The sequence below is a fragment of the Bradysia coprophila genome, assembly GCF_014529535.1.
Source record: "Bradysia coprophila strain Holo2 chromosome X unlocalized genomic scaffold, BU_Bcop_v1 contig_20, whole genome shotgun sequence".
In the NCBI taxonomy this organism is placed as follows: Eukaryota; Metazoa; Arthropoda; class Insecta; order Diptera; family Sciaridae; genus Bradysia; species Bradysia coprophila.
Window position 1 is genome coordinate 4,260,692 of NW_023503307.1, and position 27,870 is coordinate 4,288,561.

At 33.8% G+C, this 27,870-nt stretch overlaps 1 protein-coding gene and 1 long non-coding RNA gene across 7 annotated transcripts in view; one reads left to right on the forward strand and one right to left on the reverse strand.

The window, feature by feature from the left end:
• LOC119068589 (Kv channel-interacting protein 4) overlaps positions 1 to 27,870 on the forward strand; it is a 194,029-nt gene that overhangs the window by 137,140 nt on the left and 29,019 nt on the right. For 5 of the 6 annotated variants that reach the window (XM_037172235.1, XM_037172236.1, XM_037172238.1 and 2 more), the window contains exon 3: positions 9,532 to 11,038. The exons of the other annotated variant lie outside the window; for it this stretch is intronic. In XM_037172235.1, the coding sequence (XP_037028130.1) occupies positions 10,768 to 11,038 (271 nt within the window). In that variant the 5' untranslated portion in view covers positions 9,532 to 10,767. The remainder of the gene's footprint in view (positions 1 to 9,531; positions 11,039 to 27,870) is intronic. 6 annotated transcript variants of the gene reach the window in all.
• On the reverse strand, positions 1,622 to 21,410 carry LOC119068605. The gene is made up of 3 exons (XR_005086189.1): positions 21,258 to 21,410; positions 11,101 to 11,103; positions 1,622 to 1,632 (listed from the first exon to the last, which is right to left on the reverse strand). It is a non-coding gene; the product is annotated as an uncharacterized LOC119068605 (long non-coding RNA).

Genomic DNA, 27,870 nt, shown 5'->3' on the forward strand with positions numbered 1-27,870 from the left:
ATATTGTATTATGATTGGGGATGAAAGTTAAGCCGGAGTGGAAAAGTTGACGAAAAAGTTCGTGGTGATACATTTTATTTGCTGGTGGGGAAGAATTGATTGTTTTCGGAATTTATTTTTCTTTACAAATTTTATTGCTGAATTAAGTATTTAGAAAGAGAAATATTTTGCGAGAGGCGAAGGTCGGCATATTTTCAAATACATGTTCGAATGAAGGAACAAGAAAATAGTCGAAACGAATCCGGTTGAGCACATTAAAATCATTAGAGCATATGGAAGATCTGGTGATGTGTGTCCCAGAAGTTGACTAACATAATATCATATAGATTTGCTATTTGTACTTTGTTTTTTGCCTTTTTCACAGCCCGACACACTTGTGCTTAATCATTTCTTCGCGTGGTGTGCGTGTTAATGATTAGATCAGCATATGATTCGTGTTGCATAAAACGTTTCATGAAATGAAGTGTCATTAGTTGTGCGATTTGCTTTTTTACACTAGTAAAAAACCACATAAATCCTTTATTGCACTAGTGCAATAAAATAAGTTTTTACGACAATCATCTTTTCAATGAATTGCATAAAGATTAATTGAAATGCTTTAACTGTCATTTTTTTCAGAAAAATTTGACAGTGACACATTTGAAATGTTAAAGGCTGTAATCATTTTTGAGTAACGCATCCTCACCGTCCCCTTATAGGTCAATTTTCTTGGACATGCAGAATTGAAACATGTATAGCAAAACATGATTCAAGTTCCATGACTAACACGAAATTATCCTTTCCATTTCCGCAATTATGATAGAGAGAGGGAACCCTGTTATAATATCCAATACACGTTACGTTTCGTAAATTAACTTAGCCAATGACGCATAAACTGGATAATAAATTTGATTGAAACAACAATTAAGAACTCATGCGAACGTGAATAATGAAACTATAAATAAATTTAATGCTACAATTAATTTTAGACGAATCGCTAGTAATAGATCTTACCAGACAACGTTGAAAATTGCGAAACGTGTTAAAAAGTTTAATTATAACTTCTTCTTCCACCATTTGATTCATAACTCATTAATAACATGAAATAAAAATAACAATTAAACAGGATAGAAAAATGGAACGACAACTGGGTATTTTGTATTATGATTGGAATCGCGTGTTCAACTCTCCTCTAGTTGGCGGAGGGTGGGGCCAGGAGGCGTTGCTTTGTCGTACATGTCCAAATTAAGAAACTCGACCAGGGCTTCTTATTCGGAATTTAAATTCTTAAATATTCTCAAGAAACCTGAAAATTCTTAAAAACTTGTTAATTGGAGAACTTGTCAGAATTTTTAGAACATAAATCTTAACATTCTAAAAATTCTTAAAAGTTCTTAAAAATTCTTAAAAATGTTAAAATTTCTTTTTAAAAAAAATGCCGTATAACAAGCCCTGATCTGGTCCAACAAGTCTAATGTAATATCCGTTGTTACTTTTTAAACATTTGAGTGCAGCGATCTTTGTACCAGACAATAAGACAATGGCTTCAGCTTTTTCCACATATTTCAACTTGCATTCCCATTGAATTTGTTGTACATTATTTACACACCATTCCAAGAGTAAGTTTTTAACAAGGCAAAACTTTATTTATAACTTGTACACAGACGACGTTGTTTTAAAATAATTAAAACGAAAGCTAAGAGTATGTATGTGTGTGTGCAATAAAGTCACATGATTAGTTTAAGTTTTCGTTGTACGTTTCGTGCTTTGCTGTAGGATCAATCTCAAAAATATAATGATAGGAAATGTTCATATTTGTGCACGACGTCATTTCCTTAAACTTTGCCACACTAATCACTTTATTTGTTTGAATTGAAAAGTTCGTCAAACATTCTGCTAATTTTAAGTCATATATGGTTTTGACTAATATGTCACGACGCATCGCAAAATTTATACGTTACAGAGCAGTACACATAATCCAAGCGAAAGAATGTGTAATTCCTCAGGGAAAAGTTTCTAGCAAAAATTTCTAAATTAAATGCATCACCGAAATGGCACTCTTGTATTTGAACATTTTTATTCATTGGAGTTTTTTTTTAATTTCCATTCCACACGCTGGAGTCTGGTGTTTCACAGAGCAGAAAATCGCTTCCCAGTGACGTAAATCTACAATATTTTACGTTGTGATGAAAAATACAGCAGAATATTTAAATACGAATTTTACGCGGTTAGCGCTATCACCATATATGAGAAATACTATGAATATTTTCCAACATTTCCCGCAATGCGCTCAGATAAACTAAGTCAATGAAAGATAATAATAACATTATAGCTATGTGTATAGAATCTATACTATAGATACGGTGTAATGCTGTACACATAGTTAAAAAGTCCAATTTGAATTTTCCCCATTGCTAAAGAGACCATTAAAGTTTTTAATAAGCTTCACATCTCTTTGTAGCGTCTATGTGCTATGTGCCACAACTTGAACATACCCACACCAACTCGTCTATACTTAGCTTAACCCTTAACTGCAGTAGAATTTTACTCCAAAATAATTATTTCAATAATTTTTCGGAAGAAGGTCATTGTTATGTGTTGTGAAAGTGGAATATTTGAGACGACAAAGTTGTACTTATTTTCTCGGATATTTTCGGTTATATGGTGAAATCAGAGAATTGTTGTCGGAGAGCATATTAATTTTGAGAAATGACGACTTTGTAAATTGAACAGACGTTTTATGAATATCACGGCCAGTCGTCTTGAAATGATACAAAAGAGGGAGAAAAAAGTTTATTTTTTCCATCAATCTAAAAAGTTACTGGAAACAGTAAACTTTAGTCGAAATGTCCGTTTCTGTTGTGTGTAATTGGTTTCATGGCGCTTTTTTCGTAAGACATTTAAACTGTCAAGCTTTTAAATTTTAATTTCAGAGAGTTAACCTTGGTGAAAGCTTTAAAAAGGCGAATATTAAATTAGCTCTACGAATACGAAAGATAGATAGGGACGACAGAAGATCCACATATTGTGGAAAGAGAATCTTGGCAATTTGTGTGCTAAATCGTTGTTAATTACTTTAAACTATATTCGAAACTATTGAGTGAAGCGGAGGGTTTGTGTGTATGAGTAACATTCTTTTCCTAACTAGTGTTGAAATTTCGTGACTTCGTCTCTTATTTCCCATGTCGTTTAGGAAAAACATTGTTCCTAACAATATAGGCTCAAAGGCTTTTTTGGTGAATTCGATCCCAGCACTCGCCTCCGGCTCGAGCTGGAAACCTCTCATTCGCTAAAAAAGCATTTTAGCATGCGCTAGGAAAATAACTATTACTGGAAAATGAAACATTCCTTCATGGACATGAATGTTAAAACTTTTATTACTGTGTGTGTGTTTGTTACTACCCTCACAAACAAGGACGTAATCTAAAATTAATTCTGATCGGTTCGAATCCATTATTCGAACATTGACCAAAAGAATCATAACTATAACAGACGTTCTGCAGACACACACGATACTACCACATTACGTATTAGCTTAACATGTAATATCAAAATTAGACGTTCTTTGTACAATTTCCAGAAACCCTCCCCAACAATATTGACGGCCAAACAATCACGTTATAATAACACTAAATTGTATCCGAGTTTCGATCGAGCTTGGCACACAAAGTCATTTATCATAATTTACAAATCAAATATCAAAATTTGGAGTAACTTGAATATAATTGACTTTGTAATAAAACGTAATCTAATGAAGTCGGTTTTCACTTATGCAAATGATAGATAATGGAAAATGGAAACACTAACACCGACAGTGCAATTGAATATAAAGGAACTAAAACCGATTAAGCGTCTGCTAACGCCTATTGTATAATATGTATTCAATGCACGACCGAGAATTCAATGTAAAGAATTAAAAGCATCTTGGAAACAACTCCCCCTGATAAAATGTATGGCTGGAGATATATTACCTACTTCTGTTACAACATATAGCCAGGCATATTGTATATAATACAACGAAACGAATCATTTTGTGGTATTATTTTTAAACTCTCGTTCTATCATTTATAGATTCACAGCTAATACATAAACACAATTTCGTAATGAAACAAATCTTAAACAAAACACCCTGGAAAAGCAAATAAAATCCCGGCTGATGCGATAATATTCATTGAGTGTGTGTGTGTGATCTATTAATCATCGACGACAAACAAGGATTTTATATAAATCATTTTTGGCGTTGTTAAAGATGGGTCTTTTGTTTCGATATTCTTGGTACAAGTGGCATCAGTGGATCGTTAATGATAACACAATGTATATAATATTATACAAATAAGAGACGAAGGTACGTTCGAAATATCCGTAGCCTCGTTGACTGATGGTATATACATTCAAATTTTGTATAAAAAAAAACATTTTAACTGTTTATTATTTGTCCTGTTTTATTCTTTTGTGTTGGCGGAAATTATAGGGGCCTTGAAATAATTAAAATGTCATCAGCAGATTAACTTTTTTTTACAAAGAAAAAATTACCGTCACTTTGTTTGTGCTAAATACATTTTGTCCTTTAACGAGTGTTACTGATACATCCTTGATTTATTTATTCGTTCAATCAATTAAATTGATTTATAAGACCCATGTAAAATGTTAACAAGTGAAAGTTCTTAAGCGATTATATACCTGTTGACTTGCTACGACTTATGAAACCATGATTAAATTATTAGGAGCTTCATCGATCAACAGGATCATTTTGTACAAAAATACCTATTTTGGTCAGCAATAGTTATTTTCTGTATACGTGAGAGTGTATTGGTGAGGTATGATATGAATCGGTCAGTAGGGAAAGTAACGGTTGTGAAGGAATGCACCAACACATCCTAACTATTACAGAAAAATATCTTTCAAAATACTCGATGTGTGTTTTCGCTTAGGCTTCGCCAGCGCGTGCACACATCTTGTGTGTATTGGGGTATGTTGAAATATACTATTTACATAGCTGGGGATAAAAAGATACATAGTCGAGTTTACGTTTGGTGACCCAAAGCGAAGCCTGACATTTACACAACTTTACACACGAACAACAAAATCAAAAATTGATCATAACCCTAGGGTGTATTTAATATACTGTATTAGTAAAAGTTGAAAAGTCCGGTTTTCGTGTGAATGTTATTGATCCAAGACGAAGCCGAGGTCAACCATCTCATGAAAACGAGTTTTTTCATTTTTATCCCGAGCTATATAATGGAATTTACATGCTGATAGGGCGCCAAAGGCACGATACATAATCCAAATCGTCGCAATAAACATTAAGGACCGAGGTGCATACGCTATTTTATATGCCGAGAACAGATATATCGAAATAAAAAAAGAATTGCATCGAAAACCATACTTTTCTTGTTTCAAGCGCTACGTTCGTTTTCGTGTAGTTATTGACCTCAGCTTCGCCTCGGATCAAGAAAATTCACACGAAAACTCTTCTTTTCATCTTTTTTTTTGCTATGTAACTAAGCGTTACACTTCAATATCGAACACACGAAACACTCACCAAACATTTAAATGTTTTCACAATAAAAACCATATTATGGTTGCTCGAGTCAACTACCATATTTTCAATGACTATGATCACATAATCATATACATATTTTTCATCGCTAGGGGTGTAATATTCCTCCGTTTTATCACTTGGAGACGTTGTTCCATTCCATCATTCTCAGTGACAAATACACATATATATACATATGTATGAGTGTGCTATTTATTCCATTTTCCGACTAAATAAATTTTTAATTTCATTCAGAAAAATTCTTAGTAAAAAAATATTTAAAAAAAAATAAATTAAATTTTTGGATAACAAAAATTTTAATAATAACGCCGCCCACAACGATGTATAGACTGCAATTTTTAATAACAAGGTTTCCATTAAATTTATGTGAAAATGAACTTTTCATTTTTGTCATATAGTTGCAAGTATATAATGCCATTGGCCATTTTACCCAAACGATACTAACACACTCAATGACGGGGTTATTTTGTAAATTTTATCCAATAAATATTTACATTAGGATATCAATTACAATTTTAAATTTTATGCACAGGGAAAACCGATGCCAATGCCATGCTCTATATTTTTGTTGTAGTAATGCATTTAATATCACAGAGGACAAGTGTTTGTTGGATATATGTATATAATATAGCACATAGTTTGGTTTTTGCCATTATAACGCTATAGTAACCCAGTCTGCAATATTGAAAATTTACATAAATCAATCACCAAACGCATATGATTTTAATTATTTGTTCAGGAGATTGGATGTTGATTTGATAGGCGTATTTACTTTAACTGCATTCACATGAAGATAAATTTCAGTGATTAATTTTACTGAACCAGTATGTGGTTTCATGTTTAATTGACGTCACTAATTTAACTTGTCAATATGGCAAATGTTAGAGTCTAGCGGATAGATAAGATTCACCCAATGAATACACACACTTTCTCCCATTCCCATAATGGTAAACGAAATTCACGCATTCAAATTGACAATTTGTCTGAGAATTCCTTATTCTAGCACATTGTTAGACAATACAAGAAAACTTTAATTAATTTCATAAATTCGCGGCATTCGTTCAACGTGATGACGAAACACTATATTTCAGCGTCTACAAGTGTCTGAGAATGTTTGGTATTTCTCTTAATAAACCGAATCGAAAATAGTTAAAAGGTTGATGAAAATTTGCACGAGTTCGCTCCGACTGTTTCGATGCAAATAATTTTCTTTGGCTGTTAGCTGAAAGCAAATGTGTGCAATAAATTTTGGCTGAAAAAGCAACAATGTTGCTGCAACACGTAGATCAAACCGAATATATCAGAACAACGAACAGTAGTTGTGGTAGTTAGCATTATTGTTTAGTTAAAATTGTTCGATTATGCAATCAAAGTTTCTCAAGCTGGTTGAGACAAGTTTGCTGTTTTTGAATACCGACATGGGAAACTAGTTTGCACTAACAGAAGGAGCAGAATATCTGTCGTCATTTCGTTTCGTTTCCACTTCACATTCACTACGCAATGTTAACAATTCATGTAATTTGTAGTGAAACTAACATGCATTTAAATCGTTATCTGACAAAGGAATAGATTTAATGTTCTTGTGATTGTAATTGTATGAAGACCTTGTGCATTCCTGCATCTACTTCAATCGATTAAATACATATGTGTTGTCTCTCCTCATACCTAATGTATGAAATGATTAGAACATTCTGTCCACTTTCGAATATATTTTCACGTCGGAATTAATTAACCGCTCACACAATGTCACCCCAGCTTCTCTCTGAAAACTTTGAAATTCCTCTAACGAAATTTCCAGAAAGTTTTCTGACTTGAAAAGGTTAGTCAAATGCAGGGGGCGTTTGTTTGACAAAAGGATATTGTCTTGGTACAAATAGGTACGACAGTGAATTTATTAAATCTGCAAGCATATGCCAATATATGGTGTGTCTTTATCCTTTGTGCGAAAGTTTTCATCGAGCAAATAATATACATATAGTGAAACTACGTTAGAGTGTTATGGTAAGTTGAAAGTTAATTTTAGTTCATCACTCTACTGTGTTGACTGTGTAGAGCGAATGAGCTTTCTGAAAATTGTGGCTTTATTTGTTGAAAGTTGGATTTGTAATTGTTGTGAGTAAAGCTAAATTTTCCACGCTCTTTTCTTTTCGTAGCTTGGCTTTTTGTGAACTCACTAAAAAGTTAATCTGATTTGTTGGAACATCCTTGCATCTCTAACCGGAAGTGTTTTATTCTGCTATTTGGATACGCTATCAATTTCATGATCAGTTTTTTCCTCATACAACCTTGATGCAACTACAAAGCCACGACTATTTTTGGTAAAATATGCTCCTAAATCGACGTTTTTCAGAATTTTCCCACATTATCCCAAATTTTAACAAAAATATTTTTTGGTAAAATTAAAGAAAATGTGCGAAAATTCGGAAATTGCGCGAAAATTCGGATATTGTGCGAAGAATTATGAAAATCTAGAAAAATGTGGGAAAATCTATAAAAATGTTGGAAGAAATTATTAGAGAATGTTTTCCGAAAAATAGTCCCTGCTACAAACTTGTCATTGGATAGAGAAGTAAATGACATTCAGTACATTTGTCTTGTGAAAATAGATATTAAAATCTAGAAAAATGTGGGAAAATCTATGAAAATGTGAGAAGAAAATATTAGAAAATATTTTCCCAAAAATAGTCGCTGCTATACAGTCAGAGGCAGTGAATTTTCAGCATTAATTTGCTTCAGTTGTTTTTCAGCTGATCCACACATACAATCAAAACTGCTTATATTTGTTTATACGGTTGAACCTGCTACACGTACGTGCGTGGTAGTGGTAAACCCCTATAAAGACGTATAAACAGTTTTGATGGTTTGTGTGGATCAGCTGAAAAACAGCTGAACGAAATTAATGCTGAAAATTCACTTCCTCTAACTGTAGAGGTATCATTGGAATGAAAGGACATTTTAGTATATGTATTACTTTCATTGACTTTAAATAGTTCGTTGTAGCAGGTACAATGTGCACTGTGCACCTTTAGTCGGATTCGAAGAAGTAATGACACAGTTAGCTGGTTGTCGATTTTCAAGTTGGTAAAATCGATCTTACCTACTATCTGCATTGCACTGCTGCACTCAGATGCGAATTGTCACAGTAGTAGACTATTCACCATTCACACCTAACAAATCATATGAATCAGTCACCTGCCGGATATTTCCACATACAAGAAACAAACAAACAAAATTCTTCAGTGAAACCATCGCACAAGAACAAACAAAATTTCTTATTTCAACAGCCCCAATTGTAGGAAATAATACCGCGACTTACGTACCTACGTCCATACATAACGCAATAAGACATTATATGTTAACGTTAACACCGCTTGTGAGATCAGAAGAATAGCCATTTAGAAGCCAAGCAAAAAACTGAAAGAACACTCTTACATTAGTAGTTAAAGGAAGCAGTTAATTAAATCTGAATTACATACAATTATAAGTTGTACGGCTGTACACCGGTATGCAACATTTCCCGTTCCAAAACGGATAAATATTATATCATTGAATAAAACAGGCCATTTGTTTAACTTCTACGATTTCTACGTTTTAAGCAAATAAGCTGAATTTTCATTCTTATTGTAAAAAAAAAGAGAGTCAACAGCATAGTGGAAAAGAATGTAAAAATGTAACAACTGATTGACCTACATTCTTTAACCCGGTGCTTGAAGGCAATACAAATTTGTAGAATTTAAGAAAGGAAGGCTGTGTATGTAGGCTGGCGAAATCTTTTTTTTTTATTTGAATTTGTGTTTCATAAAATTCGATGTTAGGGAGTTTGAAAACGAAAATGTAAATATATTCACAGGATGTACAATAGAATGTTTTCGATCGAGTCTATTTGGACTGGACAAATTTTAACAACACTAACAAAACATAAAAAATAACAAAAAACTGATTTGGTTTTGTTTGATTACTAACACCAGCTTTTTTTGTTCATTTCACAGATTTTTGGCCCCGCTTTCCAACCAGATGAACATAACAAATAAAAAAACAAAAAAATATTTGGCACATCCACCTCTTCACATTTTAATTCACTCTTCTAATAACATCAACAACAACAACTACAACCAAATAATCGTTTTGATTCTAATTAATTAAAAAAGATGTAATATACAACCAAATTCAATGCCATCATCGTAATAATTTCACATCGACTTCATTGTACATACACGCTCTAAAAAGCATCAACTCTCACAGTGTAACGTTGATGCGTCTGTGCTATCTTCATCTGCTACACTAAATAACAACTATAGCTTGATATCGGCCGTACATTTTACCGTAAACTATAAATACAACGGCCGAAAGAGAGTAGTTGTACGAACTATCTGCTTGTGACCGGTAGACAAATATTTTCATTTTTTTATTTGTTTTACAATTTGCGCCATGAGTGCGTGAGGCTTTATCAAAATATCGAATCAAATACGGAGCGGTTAATTACGAAAAAGAAATTCTACGTTCGTAACGAAGCAAGGAATAGAGCAGGTGAAGAAGAAAATTTTTGACAAACTACGAAGCTAAAAAAAGTTTGTTTTTCTTTGAATGTGTTGCTGCGTTTCGTTTTTACGTGTAGACCGAAACGCTTACATAGTAGAAAATATATTTCCGGAAACAGTTTTGTATACCATGTGATGCAGTGTGCTTTCTGGGAAGAACGATAACGAAACCAATAAACTATCTTCGAAACAAAAGACACGAGAGAAACATCCATTTTAATCGGATTTTTATTTTATCGATCATTGTTCGGATGTGCCATTTTTCACAAAGTCAAGCTTTAACAAAATATCAACAAAAAACAACAACAACAACAATAAAAGAGTGCAAATTGTGTGTGATGAAAAAGAGCTGAAGCAATCGATTTTTATACATTTTTTTTGCAGTGAAACTAATGCAGTGAATAGGGCTTTGATACACAATAGCACACACATATTGAAATGCTATTTTAATTGATAAAGAATAAAAAAAATGTAAAATTCGTTTTCACTAAACGAACTTGTATAAATAGCAGACATTCAAAATAATTGCCAGCACAATAAAGCCAGAAAAAAAAAAATTCGGCCAATTTTGAATATCGAAATATGCGTTTCGGGCAATGAATAATTTAAAAATGAGAACATAGTCTGGGCTCCTGCCATTCCAGGGAGACCCAGCCGAAACAAAACTTTATTAGAAATGAAAATAAAATGGCTGGCCCGCAAGCACAACGACCCATCTCTCAGCATGAGGGTACCAGTGCATCACGGGCACTACGACCAATCGTTCAGGATGTGGAGCAACAGCACGTTGAAATTGCTGTGGACGATGACGACGATGACCAACGGACCAAAGATGTGGAACGGGGCGAAGGGAAGCGGGTTCGGCATCGACATCATCACAGACGTCCACTATACAGACGACTTATTAGTTACATAAGGAATGCTTGGACGGCTGGTGTTAATTTTTCATCGTCAAACGGTATTTACTGTTTTCAGAATTTTTTATTAATTCAGTTGTTGCATGCTTTTTCGTTGGTTCACTGACTGTATTAGCGATGTAATTTTGTGTTTTGCATGGCTGAAAAAAATTGTTTTCCTAAAGTCAACACCACAGACTGTTTGGTAAATTTTAAACAATTTTCAATTATTTTGACTCAACCGCAAGGTTTTTGCTACGTTTACAATGTAAGCATAACATAAACAACAAAAAACAAACTTAAAAACTCAAGAAATATATTTAATGTTAAAAGTGGATGTTGGAAAGAAGAAAAAAAAAGTTATGGAAATTTCAGATTGTTGGTATGTATGGTAAACAAAATACAAAGGGCGAGCTAATAAAACCCAAAAATGTATTATTTAAAATATTTTCTTGTTTATTTTACCTTTACCCAAAAACATATACATTTACTATAAAGCATTTCTTCCACATTGGATTGGTTGTTTTTAGATTTTGTTTTTTTCTTTTTTCTTTTCGTAGAAAGTAAGAAAAAGAACATGGGACTCTCTAGTCTGGAGGAATTTCTCCATAAAAGTCATATCAATCAAAAAAGAAAATGTAAGAATTTATCAATATAACCGTATACGAATAACATAACGTTTTCACATAATATGCATTGTCAACACGCATAATATACTGTGTGTGTGTGTGCTGCTTCACTATTGACATTGTGAAAATGTTTAACAAAAAAAAAAAGATACATGGGGATTGTGAACGATGCAATCAACTGATTTATATGAACGTTTGCCATTTTTTGGATGATGGATTTGAGTGGGGGTGTAGTCATTCGGTTGAGATCAACGACAAATATTTGGAATCAATTCGGTAAAATTTACAGGAGAAAAGAAAAATCACCAACGAAAAAGTGCCGCAAAATTTGCTGGTTTTGTAGTGATTCAAATATGAGATTTTGAGGTCGACAATTGATTTTGAAATACAGATGGAAATATGGCTCGAATTTGTCAGAGAAGTGGCACATTGCAAACGCCTACGAGGAAATATAATTAACATAAGCTTCCTATCCCGTACAGTCGTCGGGGAACCTAGCATTTCTCTGGTCTTTATTAATGGAACTAAATATTCATTTCTAAAATATTTTTGTTTATATTAACTGCGAATATGTCAATGCTCACAACATACATTACAACGAAAAATTCGTGAAAATTCGTATTCCTCTATCACTCACCCTTTTTAGTTGAAAGAAAGACAATGGAGCGAGAAGATGATTGAATTTGCTATTATAAAAGTCATCTTTGTTTAGCTGATACGAGCTATAGATTAGGCGAACAGAAGCTTCTTTAATAATTTGCATTTTGTTCAAACAATGAGACTCTCAACGCTCTCAACTCTTCTCCTCAAGGAGTTCGCTGCTTAAATTTGTATAAAATTTGTATCGAATTTGTACCAAAAATTTCACTAATTTCCCACTTTTGAACCTCAAAATCGTACGATTGGTGTACCCTTCGATTCATCCTGAATGTAGGATGTATTCGAACCCGTCAATTAGAGATCTTCTCCCACGATAATCATCTTCTATTAGAGCTGTCTGCATTTATTTTCTGAAATCTTTTTAAAGTGATTCGGTGGATATTTGCATATTAGATTCATTTCACTCAATTTTTCCACTATTCCGTTATCGACCTCGAGACCGCTGAGCACAAATCATAAAACCGAGTGACTTAATTCTTGGGCCAAGACATTTTTTTAAAACGATTTTTGCTCTTCAGGCCATTATGAAAATGGAGAAAAATGAAAGAGACAACGTGATGTGCGAAGGAGCGACCGGCTTTAATTTAAAAAAGCTCTCATTGACATCTCGCATCAATTGCCTCAATTATCGCTTCGGAGGAACGAAAAATTAATGTGAGTGCATAACTCCAAAAAATTTCCATCCAAAAATAAAAATTAGCAATGTTGGTCTACGTATCTCAATTAAACCCATAAAACAAACACCCATAACACCCAGACTAAACAAAATATTTGAATTTAAAACAAAAACCTGAATCACATCACAATAATAAAAGTTTTTCGGAACGTTTCTCAAAATGTATGTATTACGATTGACTGTCGAAGTTCAGGCCGGATAGCTCTCATATTCGAAAGCTATATGCAAGGAAATTAGGGTTACATGAATACAGGTTATTGCTTGTTTATCGATGCTCAATCAATCAGAGGAAATGTTCCCAACTTGCACATATATTCGATCATAAAAGAGAAATACCGTAAATAAATGAACATCACGAAGGAAACATGTAGGTATATTACGGTATGGATCAGTGAATATACTTCCTTCAATGAGTTGTTCAATACGTATTGCTCATATCTTTGAAGTAAAATGTAAATTTTATTATTTACTTTGAACGTGCATATATATAGTGTGCCAACATCATCTATATGTATATACATGCATGCACACACCTCACCAACAAATTCCTCAAGAAAAATGTAAAAAGAACCAATGGGTAATTTAATTATTAGTTTTACTTCATGCTTTGGTTAGTTTTCTGCGTTTTCATTTTCATATCTCGTTCGGTTACATGTTTTTCAATATGTATATATGATGTATGTGTGTACATAATACGCCATTCATAAACTAAGTTGAATGGAAAATGTCTTTCGACATAGACACATAATGAAAATTTTATTTATTATGTGCAATGAAGTTTGACGTTCATGGAAAATATGTAAATATTTACATCATCTCGTTTATAGAATTGTATGGATGCTCTTAGGTCGAAAAATGTTTTTGTAAAAAAAAATTGTGGTGGGTTGTTACCGCGCGCACACACATTTAATGCATCTATTCGGGATAGTGTGATTTGGAAAAGAAGCAGTTAACTATTTTTCGTTTGAAATTCAACGACCGAAACGGTAATTTCGGTTTTCAGTAATAGTTAGTTCAGTAATAGTATTCCGGCAGTGTTTGTTCATATAAGGGACATTCCAAAGTTAGTTGCTTTACAAATTTTGCAAATTATGATCCATAAACTGTGTATGGACCTCATGAAGCAGTAGAGATGAACGGGTTACACGAACCGATTAATTTATATACAATCGCTAAACCGAACTGGTGTGCATACGTTATTTTGCACCAGCTGGTCCCATTTGGAATTGTATGTGACCAGCTGGTGCAAAATAACGTATGCACACCAGTTCGGTTTAGCGATTGTATGTGAATATCATTCAAAATTTTCGATTTTGTCACAGCTATCAGGAATAAAAAGTTTACCGAAACCGGTTTAGATTTAGCGAAGATATCTTGAGTTTTCACAATTTAGCTGGAATGTCTCATATAATAGACATACATACTTTATGTAACATAAACGAATCATTAGGTCATCGATTGAGCTACAATTATCTTGTGACTTCACCATTTGCACCATTGGGAACTGGGCAAACAAAGCAGGCTAAGCAAATAAGCAGGTATACTGATCTCGTAATAGCGTTTTGAAGTATTAGGTATGATCCTGGAATAACTCAGATATTATTAAATCACAAACACTCAATTCTGATTAAAAACAATTTTTTTTACAAAAATTGAAGAAAAAGTTTTTCAATTTATTAAATTTGAATGCAAAATAGAATCGGCAGAGAACAGCTACTCAATACAGTTACTTAGTATGCACTCAACATACTTTTAAGTCCATAATACCAAGGAAAAAAATCGAAGTTCGAATAATAATAAATAATCTGAAATGCACTTCAACAATTCGGTATAAGGATATATTTTCACCACCATCCTACAATAATATATAATATGTCAAGCAAAACTATATATTTCGTCAAAACAAATTTCAAGTTGAGAATTTTATATGATTTTTATGGGTTATATGGTAATACAGAGGCAGTAATGTTTCTTTGAGTTGTTGTACTTTTGTATATCGTTTAACATATCAAAATATATGCCAGAAGCTATTAATTATGCGGCTTTGTTTCGAACATTTTCGTATGAAGTGCACGGCTTCTGTTTTCCTTCGTTTATCGGAACGGAAATCTTTGAGATCGCTCTTCAATAACGCAAATAATAATAAAAATTGCTTGACATAAATCTTTGTTGTACAGACCTAATTCTCTTGTTTTGTTACATGAACATCTTTCGGGATCTTTTTTTCGTTTTTCTTTTCATTTTTTTTTCTTTCGAAAAACAATAAAAACGACAGTTCAAACAAAAAGAAAACAATTCGAAATGATCCAATAAAAATCGATATGTGCGTAGAAAATGTAGTACATGGGGCATTTTCAAAAAGAATTTTCCAATTTTACGTTTCATTTACGAAAATATTGTATTGGTTTTCAAAAATTTTTATTACAATAACAAAAATGTTTTATCACTGAATCTCTCTGTTACTATTTGGGTATTTATGGTGTGTAGGTTTTAGACGGTTTAACATTTTATATTGTAAATAGTGTAATAATTAAGCTTAAAAATACGTAATATATCTATGATTTCTTAGCGTTGTTTTTCTCAGATTTTACCAGTTAGATGCTAGTCTGCTTCACAACTGGTTAATATATTGCATTTCAGTACGATTTTTCGTAGTAACAGTTTCAGTGTGCACGTGAAACGGTTAACATTCTACAAAATTTATGATATTTTGTTACGATCAATTTATTCACTACGGATCATTTTATTAGTGGTTATTTCTGACATAAATGAACGCGAGAGTGTAAAATAAGAATTATTATTATACCGCACCGAATATACCGAATATTTATATATATTCAGCTGCAATAATTTTTGCATTTACCGTCTTTATAATTGCATCACCACAAAACGAGAGCTCTATTCATGGATTATATTCAAAACGTTGTGTGCTGATGAAAAAAGCTTTATCTGAAGTGCCACTCTCATGAACTCTAAGTGACTTCAAAATTAATGAGAAAAGTTATTCAAATTGTCATTTAAAAAAAAAGTGAATCAGGTTAACTTGAGTGTACTTCATAAATTTATGCTGAAATTGCAATTATGTCGATAATATGTAAGAATATTTTCTCTTTTTTTTCTTCGTCAATCAAATACGTAATTGTAGTATAGTGGTTTTCTTTCACATTTTTCGCACGATCTACAGTTGGGTAAATAACATTTCCATAACACTCAGTACTTGAGTAACTGCACAGTGCACATTGAACTTTGCCCTTATAAAATAGCGATTTACTTAACACGCAGCTAAATAGGAAGTTTTGCACAAAAAATGTGAAAATTGTCAACAGAGAGAAACAAACATTTAGGACTGAGGAACGAAATTATTTATAGGGTCAGTGTACCAGTCTCGGGACATGTATGAGTATCGTCGACAATGTTATTTTATTGACAAACTTTTTCTATAAATGAAATAACATTAGTTGTCCGCCTACTCATACATGTCTGGAGACTGGTACACTGAATCTTCGGAAGCAATGTTATGATTTCATTAAATGAACGCAAGCAAATTGAATTTTCATGCTCTGTAGTAAAATGTTGCAATCGTTGAACGCTGAATTATGGTTAATATCAGGCAATGACTATTTTTAAGAAAACGTTTTTCAAAATTTTTCTAACAAATTAGGTTTGAAGTTTTTTAGTAGATCCCTTTCGGGACACAGGAACAGCCTATATCAAAGGAGTTTAAAAGTAATTTACTCCTCGCCGATTCTTATTAATAACTTATTTGATTAGGCTCAGAAAAACTGCAGAAGCAACTGAGTTAGGTTAGGTTTTATAAATCGCGCACTTTAATTTAAAAAATCCAATGGTACGGCACATGATTATAACCGACACATTTCAATTTTCTTCATTGCAACAAACGTTGTTTGAACACGAATGTATGCTAATATTTCGTCGCACTCGGGTTGACAATATCCATCTGGTGCGATGAAATACCAACATGCGATTCTTTTTATATGGATACCTATTTTACAATTCCATTGTAACGATTGAATCAATTTACCCCAGACAATATGTATTTGTTCCATCGAATACATTAGAAAAACATTAAAAGCCTTAAGTTGTTTCCTTTGTTTTTCCTTTTTCTATTTATAATATACCCTTGCTGTTGTTACCGCTAAGAATTATTTAACTGTAACTCACCGTTTGTTTTACTTACATTTGATGGAAAGGAATGGAGGCGTCAAAAATCACTACGCAATGAAAATTTGACGCATTTGATGGTTGTAGTTGTGGATCCAGCAACCACACACTACTCGTTACAGAGACTGCTGCTTTATATTATTTAGTTTTTTTGGCACTAACTTGTTTGACCACTTTTGTTAAAGAGCTTACTGCACACCACAGTCACTTAAGCAACATTAACCATATGTTTCTTGCATTAGAAGGTGTCATGTCAGAAAGAAACTTTCAACTTGTATATAATGGAGTGTTCTAGTTAATTGCGACTGTGTATTTTACAACAGACACTGCTACTTACTGTATTTAACTACGTTTCGTTATAGTTAACTTTAAAAAAAAATATTTTGCACTTGCTTGGAATTTGTAAAACGATTTGAAACTTTGTTGATTTAAAAGTCTTTAAAGTTATAAATTGAAATGTTGTGTCAGCGCATAAAAAAAATGTGTGACATTTTTCCCAGATTTTGTATTGAAAGAATTAAGCAGTGAAGGGTGTGTGTATTTTGTCTACGTGATCTTCTTCGGTATTTCATTATCTATATATCCGAACCGTACGAAAGTATGCAAGAAACTCAATTTTCCATTTGAAGCATGTTCCACTATATGGAACATAGTTAAGTTTCAGTATATGAGACAATGATACTAGTTTCAGTATATGAGACAACGAAACTACAATGTGTACAATAGATGGCACTTTCCTTCGAGATTATAAGCTGCGATATTTATAAAGTAATTTAAAAGTGTTTGTGATCACTAGTTTAGAGCATACTGTATCCTTTAGAGGGATTCTTTTGAAAAACAGCCTACCGAAATCGGACACATTTTCCAGTGGACTTTTTTATATGTGCCTAGAAAGGACTTCGACCCTAGAACGCAAAACCATTTTCAAAAAAATTCTTCGAAGCTTTTGTGACTGGTGAAAGGTGATCAAAAACCGAAAACTTGCACTTTTCTTACCAAAATTTCTCCGGATACACGAGCCGTACAGGGTCGTGTGGGGTGTCATTAGAAAGGTAATCACATGTACTATTGAGCCGAATAGAGACTTATTGGGTTTAAAATTCATCGACACTGAAATATGTGCAGTTAAATTTTTTAACCGAAAACTTGCACTTTTCTTACCAATATTTCTCCAGTTACACGAGCCGTACATGGTGGTGTGGGGTATCATTTGAAAGGTAATTTTATGTGCTTTTGGGCCAAATAGGGTCTTATGGGGGTTTGAAAGCATCTACAATGAAATATGATAAGTTGAAATGTTTAAGTGTCCATATTTCATCGCATATGCATACAAACCTCATAAGACCCTATTTGGCCCAAAAGCACATAAAATTACATTTCAAATGATACCCCACACCACCATGTACGGCTCGTGTAATTAGAGAAATATTGGTAAGAAAAGTGCAAGTTTTCTGTTAAAAAATTTAACTGCACATATTTCAGTGTGGATTAATTTTAAAACCAATGAGTCTCTATTCGGCTCAATAGTACATGTGATTATCTTTCTAATGACACCCCACACGACCCTGTACGGCTCGTGTATCCGGAGAAATTTTGGTAAGAAAAGTGCAAATTTTCGGCTTTCGATCACCTTTCACCAGCCATAAAAGCTTCGAAGAATTTTTTTGAGAATAGTTTTGGCTTCTAGGGTCGACGTCCTTTCTAGGTACCTATAAAAAGTTTCACTAGAAAACACGCCCGATTTCGGAAGGCTGTTTTTCAAAAGAATCCCTCTTAGTGTGATACAGAGTATGGTATTGTAACAATGAATGTTTTGAAACAATATCGGCGAGGAGTTTCCTAATACTAAAACCGGTGAAGATCGTAGCAGTAAATTGCCGCGATGAGGCCATAAAATCTTTCCAAGAACTATACATCGGTAGAAAAACTAACAAATAAACTTTGTATGCCAAGAAGAAATGTTGGAGAAACGTTTTCCACTCGTAAACTTCTACAGTTGTTTTTCCTTTCGAAGAGGTTTTTATGAACTTTTTTCCTAATTGGTATCATTTTTACCTTCAATTTTCTGTGTAGTTGTAGAAACAGAGTTCGCATTCCCAACTATGTACTCGGGAAACCTTTAAAATCCTTGCAAATGACAGTTTTTAGTGCTTTTGTTTCGAACTCATCTTTGAACTTGAAATATATTATTCACATTAGATTTCAAAATGTTCTGTAATATTTTGGCACTTTGTGTTGAAAGATTCTCGACAGTGCCGATTTGTATGACACACTTGACCAGTCCAGTGTCAGTACCCTAACCCTATTTAGAGTACCACTCATACTTGTAGTGCGTTGATAAAATGATTACAACAATTCTGGCTCCTGGGTTTCGATTGGTTTCACATTACATACATACTGTTACATCAAATTCAAAAACATTGTAATCTTCTCGTGTACGTAAAAATAAACCACGTGCCAGTATGATGCTAGACACAGCATACGGAAAAGTCTCGTAATTAAATAGCATTCCGTTTCGTGTGCGAAGTATGTATCTCTTCAATATTTAATGATTGAAGCTTTCAAAACGAAACAAAATATCACTCGGTTAAAGTATAGACTTCTTAGCCGGCAGAAATAAGCACTTTTCTAAATTAATTTTCCATTACCGAAATGTAATCACGATAATTCTATTAGCATAATTAATGGGCTAAGACATATTATCGGTTTATATAGCCACTCAATTATTCATTGGAATTAACATAATTTATACTTCCTCATAACAACTAGGACAATAAAACCAATAGTTCTCGTGCAGATTTAGTAATACCAGCCAAATTTTTTGGGGTACATTTCATGAAATTATTTCGTAGAGAGTATTACATCCAGTGCTGCTAATAAATGCTAAAGAGGATATAACGGCAATGTATATAAAGGCTATGTTAACTTTTATGTTACGACTACGACAATAATCCAAATATCCAATATAATACCGAAAATTAATAATAACTATTATTTTATGGCTATAACATTATAACGTTTTAGCTCTTTCCTCAGACACATAGTTATATGAAAATTTTGTTCGAAGTTGGAATTCTGTTGGTTTTTGAGAATAGGAAACGTTCCAACAACACGAAATGCCATCAGTGTAGTCAACTGAATTAAAGCTTTTGCTATGCTATTATTAAGAAATTGTTTTAGATTTGTTGTCGTTAGTCAGGCGTCGTCTCCTCTCTGTGTACATTATAGTTGTGCACACATACATTCGCTTACTTTAAATACTATCGTTTACATTCATTGTTATTGCTACAATAAAGCAATTGTTTAATTTAGATTTCGGTTGACACAAGTATTTAACAAGGGTTTTGATAAGAAGATTAAAACTTCTTGCGATGTTAATTTTTGTTCAGATTATATACAATGCGACGAATAACATTTTTAAGGAAGAGTTTATTCCGTCGCTTTCGTCTTCTATCGTTCAGGCGGTCGTATAGTTCCGTAACACTACACCAATCTCATTAATATGCGTTGATAAAACATAAGTCGTCCCCAATCTTCTTACGAAATTAAGATGTCAAAGTTTTCTATGGATACATTTTAGTACTTAATGAAATTTATCATTCAGATGATAATAAGTTTTAAATGTCGAATGAGGCGGTTTTGCCACAACTCCTTCGTCGTATAATATATTTTGTTGATGTGTAGAGTAGAGATGACCGGATATTCAGGTTGACCGAACATCCGGTTTCATTCGAGGATATATAAGTATATGTTTTTTTTTGTCAAAAGTAACTGCTTTCTGAAGAAATTGCATTGATAGGAATGTTGTCGGTGTAAGTCTTCGATAATCGAACCAGAAAATGTAACTTTAAGAAGATTTAGGCGTACTTTTAACTTGTTCTACTTTATCGAAAACTTCTTCCTGGAAAAAGTGAGACCATCGTTATTGACACAAAATGATAGTCCCACTTTTTTAAGAAAGGACAAGGATACGAAATTATCATCGAAAATAAAATACGAAACGCCTAAATGTAGGTTATAATTTTATCCAAGTCTTTTAAGAGGAATGGATACTTACCTGAAGCTAGAGACTACATTTAGGCGTTTCGTTGATATCTTTTTACAAAAATCATTTAACAAAAAATGTAAAACGACAATATTAGTATGTCGGGTTAAAATGCAAAAAAAGGCGTCAATATATCGACGAAAAAATTTTGCGCCCGTTTGACAGATGTAAGAGAAAGAGCAAAAGAAATGTATTGTCGCATTTTGAGCATTTCGAACAAAATCCACAATAGCCACCACCACAAATATGTTAGCTTTGAATGAAAAATTTGTTTGCGATTTTAATGTATTTTTGTTTGTGACACAAGTGTCTGCTCAAATAAATTTAGTGTGTACAATATAAAAGTACTTAAGAGATTGCGGTTTTCACTTATAATTGTAAGTCGACGTCTTAACTTGAAGCTTATAAATAAATTCTCCATACAAAGTGAGTCAACTTATTAAGTTTTACGTCAACGTATAATTATAAGTGAAAATCGTAATGTTCCTATTAAATGCACTTTTCTATGGTATTATAAATCTGACATTAATTCTGTCGTTGCTATTGTTTTGCAACGAGCGTGACATCATTATCTTTAAATGTACAGTAAACAGTTGTTGAGTTCACATTTTGATGTATTTTCTCGTACACAATATAAAACGTCGTATTGCTAATGGGTTTTTAATCTCCATTAATACCTCGGTTCCTTGGTATTAAAGTTCGATTTAAAATCTACAGGGTCTAACATTCTAAATTCCCATGTTAGTCTAAACATCTTTTTTCAGCTATTTCCCTTTATTTGTCTTACTTCTCTCATTTCGTTTGGGAGGTTTCACTTCTGGCCTACACAAAAAAAACATAATTTAAGCCAGCACAGCCGCTTGCCAAAGCCAAATCAGGTGTCTGGTGATAGGTCTTGCTGAGCGCTATACAACCGTTATTATATGGAGAAATGAGAGAAGTGCGAAAAATAGAGAAACAAGACATTTTCAACACTACTGGAACTTAGATTGTTATTGACTTTAGTAACAATAAAATTATTCTATTAATACGCACGCGCGCAGAAATACATTAAGGGTGCTCACCCCTTGGCCGAGCCTTTGGCAATTTTCTAGCCTACATTTGTACGCAAAAATATTCATTTTTTGATGATTTTTCTGAACCAAAATCTTTTTTTGAAAAAGTAAAACCATTAAAGCACGCAAAAATGTGTTACTTTTAACAGAAAAATTGGTTTGTAGATGATAACTTATTCCACTTGGAGAAATCTTTACAAATGTGTATATTTATGTGTTATAACGAATATTTTTGCGCACAAATGTAGGCTAGAAAATTGCCAAAACCGAAAAAAACGTGAATAGAATCTCATGGACAAATCAACCGATTTTCGTGATTCTTTTTTTTTTTGTTAGGAATAGATGGGATTATCGGATTTCCACTAGAGCACTGCGCCGTTCAGCCGATGGACAGTTGGCGGCTAAATCGTAGCCGACACCCTTCGGCGGCCGGCTAGTATGATATTTATGGCGGCTAGCCGGCTCAGCCGGCTGAATAACAAAATTTAAAGTTTAAATAAATAAATAAATATTCGGAATTTTTGGTAGGCACGCGATCGCCAGCTGAAATGAAATTAATCTAGGTCCTCTTTTGTTAAACACATTTTGTGTGGAATCATTTGAAATCCACAATGAGTCCCAAATCACCTGACGATATTCACTTTTGTACTACTGTATTGTTACAATCGAATCAAATCTCATAGAAGTACGCAAGTCAGAAGTTACAGAGATATTTGTTTCATATGAATTAGGCGAAACCGCTTCTATTCAAAAATGGAATCAAACATTCAACAAAGGCTTTAGCTGTTTAAGCTGATCTCACTCGTACTACAACTACAACACGCGCACGTTTTACCATTTCACATGTAGTACATTCATGACTTTATTGTACTGCCCTCTACCAGTCGACAGGTGCATACACAATTTTGTAAGCCAACGAAAAAAATTGCTACAAAATTCTCCCAAACTGTATTAAAACCAAAACTTTCGCAAGCCATCTTCCGCCGCCGATTTTTAACACGGCTAAGGCGGCTGAGAAGGGTATCGGCGGCGGTTCCGGCTGATGTGCTTTTTCGGCGGCGGCCTCGGCGTGGCTGAACGGCGCAGTGCTCTAATTTCCACAAAAATTGTCTGATTACCGCCACTCCACGGTTCCGAAAATATGAAAAACATATCCATTTGTGAGACAGTTTATAGATATGAATAAGCATCAATCGAAATTGCAGTAGCTTTCAAACGAGTCCCATCTTGCTATGCTTCGACTTCCCTGACATCCGAAAATTATGCTTTAAGTCCGGTTGCAAAATTTAAATTTAAAAAAATCCACAGAACCTACGCTTTCGTCTGTTTCTTCTATTAGAAACGTACCTACGCACGGTCGCTCCTGAAGCTGTTATTAGAACAATGGGATGTTCAACGCTTTGTTTAATTTCGATAGAGGTTATCATAAACCAGAAAAAAATCACCTCAAAAATGCAGGCGTTATTTAGAAGTTGAAGAAAAAAATCACCAAAATAAAATTACGTGTTCGTCCAAAAGCGAATCACTTTTTGTTGTTTGACTTGCGAAAATTCATGTTTTCAAATGAACTACGACTTTTCACTCTTTGAATGGAGTCACCGAGCGTTATATTATATCATCAAGTATACAGATAGGAAAAAGTGATAATATTTACACCATTTTTCGCCCTCGCATTAAGCCATATTGCTATGCATACATAGTTTTATACATTATTCAATTTTCCAAAGCCCATGGAAAAGGGTAAATGTTTTGCTTTAATTAAAATTCTGTACCATGGTTTCGATATTAAAATTTCAAAGTTTTCATTCAAATTCATATCCACTGACAAATAAACTTTCTATCTTTATCTATAATTATAATGTAATATTTATCCACATCCAACACTTAAATACACACACATAAAAGCATCAAAACCTTAACATAATATATAATTTACCCTGAGCCAAGTGATTATATCATCTATCTATGCTTCATTGCTACATCTTTCACTCTCTATACCAGCACAACTCTATCTAGAACCTAGCCAATTCCTCTACGTAGGAAAATATAATGTTCTTTTCATATTTTAAAACAAAAATAATTTTCCATTGGGTTAAGAGTTAATTATAAGCCACCTGTCTGTCTTCCCAAAGGAAAATTATTTAATTAAATATAACATTTTTAAACCTGCTTTGACTATAAGCTTTTCTTATTCATTATTTCCATGCTAGCTCTATGCTACAATGTATTTCAAAATAATCATAAAGATCAGGCTAAGCTCTAAAAAGAAACGATAAAAAAGAAATCAGCAATTTACGCAAGGAAATATGGTGTATTGGGGCCATTGTAAATAGACTGGAGAGCCGCATTACAGACGTTTAATGGCCATGTTATCAGATGTCTATCTTAACAAAAGGGAAATGGCAGTTTGGCTATGTTGGCTAACGGTAGCTAAACATACCAATGTGAAAGAGATCTAATTCAATTTTTGTTATATTGTCAAACTTGACAGAAGAACTAAAGGAAAATTTGGAATTAGGCATCATTCTCGTCAACATTATTGTCACGTTTATTTGACGAGGGCTATGACGACAGTCGTAGTCACTATTTTTCCATGTCGGCTTGTCTGGGTTTGAGGGCACTGTCTAAATTAACGAATTCTCTTTTGACGTTGCCCTCGTACCTCGCTCAATCACGCTCTCCGTCAACACTGTATGTATATGTAGCTGGCGGTAGTTGTACCGGTTGTACCTCAGAACGTCCACTGAAAAATGCTTGTTTTTTCGTTCTGCTTTCTTACTCTAGCTACACATTGCGACTCGAATTTAATTTTCAAATTTTTATGATCTTCTCCCGTCGAGTTTTAAGAAAAATTTTATTTAGGTCTCTTTCGCCTTGCTATGTGTAGCAGTTAGCCGTTTTTCGGCGACTCTTCACTCTGATTGTGGAGCATGTAAAATTGTTTGCCATGATTTCTTTGGTATTGCTGGAGTCCGGGTTATGTGGCCGGCTTTCCTATGATAGCAAGGAAAAACTATAAATTTTCATGGACATTCGTTTATTTTTAACAATATTCCACTTTCATAAGTAGCTATATGTATTTACATAATGCAATTGTATTGTGTTTTGTGTACACGTCCGATACGAATTTTTCACACAAGATACATAAATATTGCAACATTTTCTTCTTCTTTTTTGAAGTTTATAATCTTTGCATTTTTTTGTATTCCTTTGTTCCATTGAATAGTGTGTATATAATAACACTGTTGTACTGTACAATAATATTGTAATATACGCTGTTATTAGGAATACATGGACTAACAAAGTTATATAGTGCCACAGAGTGAATGGTGTAATGTAATTGTAATTAATCGAGTTATTTATACGAACTCTCCCACTGACAAGCGGCGTATTTACCCAATTTTATATTTATGTGGAGAAAATTTATTGGCGTCTGTATTTATCCGATGGTTTTTTCTTTGTATGTTTTCCATAGGTATAGTAAGTCGATACGTCATCGGGTATTTAGTCACCTCTGCCGACAAAGCAGAGTCGTATTTGAGTGGAATTGATTTCGTTTACGATTTGTACTTAAAACTAAATGAGTTGATGTTTGTACAAAGTAAAGTGGGTTGCATTAAGGCAATTTACGATTTGTTTGACAAGTAATGTCAATCTTCTATACTGATTTATCCTCAGTACTTAATTCATGAGGAAAAAATGTTTGTTACATAGTTGGTATATTGGAATCTGTATTATCCCTATAATATCCACCGAGCCCTATGACATTGTCCTTCTTCGTCTTCTTTTTCTTTTCTTCTTAATCAGCCATTCGCTTGATCAAATTCGTCTATCTTTCTGGTGGTCTGCTTATTGGTCTCCAATTCATTATGGTTTCGTCTGTCATTCTTGCAATGTGTCCTACCCAATTCCACTTCAGAGATGCTATCCCTTCCAACACGACTACAACTTTCGTTTGTTGCTGATTCATCATTTTATCTCTAAGCGAAATCCCAAGCATACTACGATCCGTTGCTCTTTGTGCTACTTTGAGCTTGTTCTCGGATCGTTGTCTCCAGTGGTAACGTTTCTCCTACATACGTCATCACGTCAACACTTCTGAACTCCGCCTCGAAGTAAGCAAATACTTCAGGAGAAAAATCGGGCGTTTAATTGATATCTCTCGCCTAAATGTAAGCTAGATACAAATTCATTGTATTTGTATTTGTAATTATAAAGCTTGTGTGATTTCTAGGACATTAACAATCATATAGATTCGCTATTAAAATTCCATGACACGGGAATCGAGCCCGGATGATTTTGGTGGTAGGCTAGTTACCACTGAGTCATCCCATAGTAAGTGAGTAATAGTAAGATCAGGGTATGTCGATACCCATATGTCCACGTAGATTCGTTTAAGTGTCTAATGCTCTCGGAAATTTTCATGACTCTGTATCATGTCCGGAGCGATAGCGGAGGACTTGACGCAGTCTAACTTCCAAAAAAAAGAACGAAGAAAATTTTTTGAGACGCGGCAACTATATATAGGCGAGAATTTAAGTTTCTTTCCTTTGGCCTGTATCACCACAAATCCTATTCTATCTTATTCGCGCTTCAAATACGAGCAAAACGAGCTATCACTCGACTATGTAACTTTAAAATTGCCTGAGATACATCGTTTTGAAGTTGGTCATTTTGATAGAAAATGCACCAAATTAACGTTTTTCAAACAATCAAAATCTTTCAACTTACTCTGTATGTTTCTATCTGTCTATCTGTCTATCTGTCTATCTGTCTATCTGTCTATCTGTCTATCTGTCTATCTGTCTATCTATCGACGGTCGATCTCGGAAACTAGTCAGCCAATCTCCATGAAATTTTGCAGGAACCTCAGGGTGGGCATAAAAATGAAAATGTGATACGCCATTACCCCAGGAAAAACCAGAATTTTGTTTTATTGGCCTCGAAGTGGTTTCTGAGTGTGGTTTTCGAGGGTCGGGAACGCGTTTTCGGCTGTAGCTTAGCTGTATTGAAACCTACAGAGACGTGTGACCCATCAAATGAAAGGTATTCGTAACACGATTCAAACAAAAAAATAATTAAAAAAATCGGGTCAGATTCGTTTGAGCTAGAGTGATTAGAGTGACCAAATTTTGAGCTACTCGAGCGTAGGATGAAAGGACTAATATTTTTGCGATTATGAGAGATAGAGAGTTACTTTCTTCGGCAAAGTCTCAGAGTTTTACGAGTAGAACAGAGGGGCATATGTGAAAAATGTCGAAAGTTGGAAATGGGTCAATTATGTTTTTAGAGGTATTTCTTGAATGGTGGCAGATAGAGAGTTACTTTCTTCGGCAAAGTCTCAGAGTTTTACGAGTAGAAAAGAAGGGCATTTGCGAAAAATGTCGAAAGTTGGAAATGGATGGGTCAATTGGGGTTTTGGAGATATTTCTTGAATGGTGGCAGATAGAGAATTACTTTCTTCGTCAAATTTTCGAATTTCGTCAAATTTTCGATTTTCGTTAAATTTCGTCAAATTTTCGAATTTCGTCAAATTTTCAAATTTCGTCAAATTTTCAAATTTCGTCAAATTTTCAAATTTCGTCAAATTTTCAAATTTCGTCAAATTTTCGATTTTCGTCAAATTTTCGATTTTCGTCAAATTGTC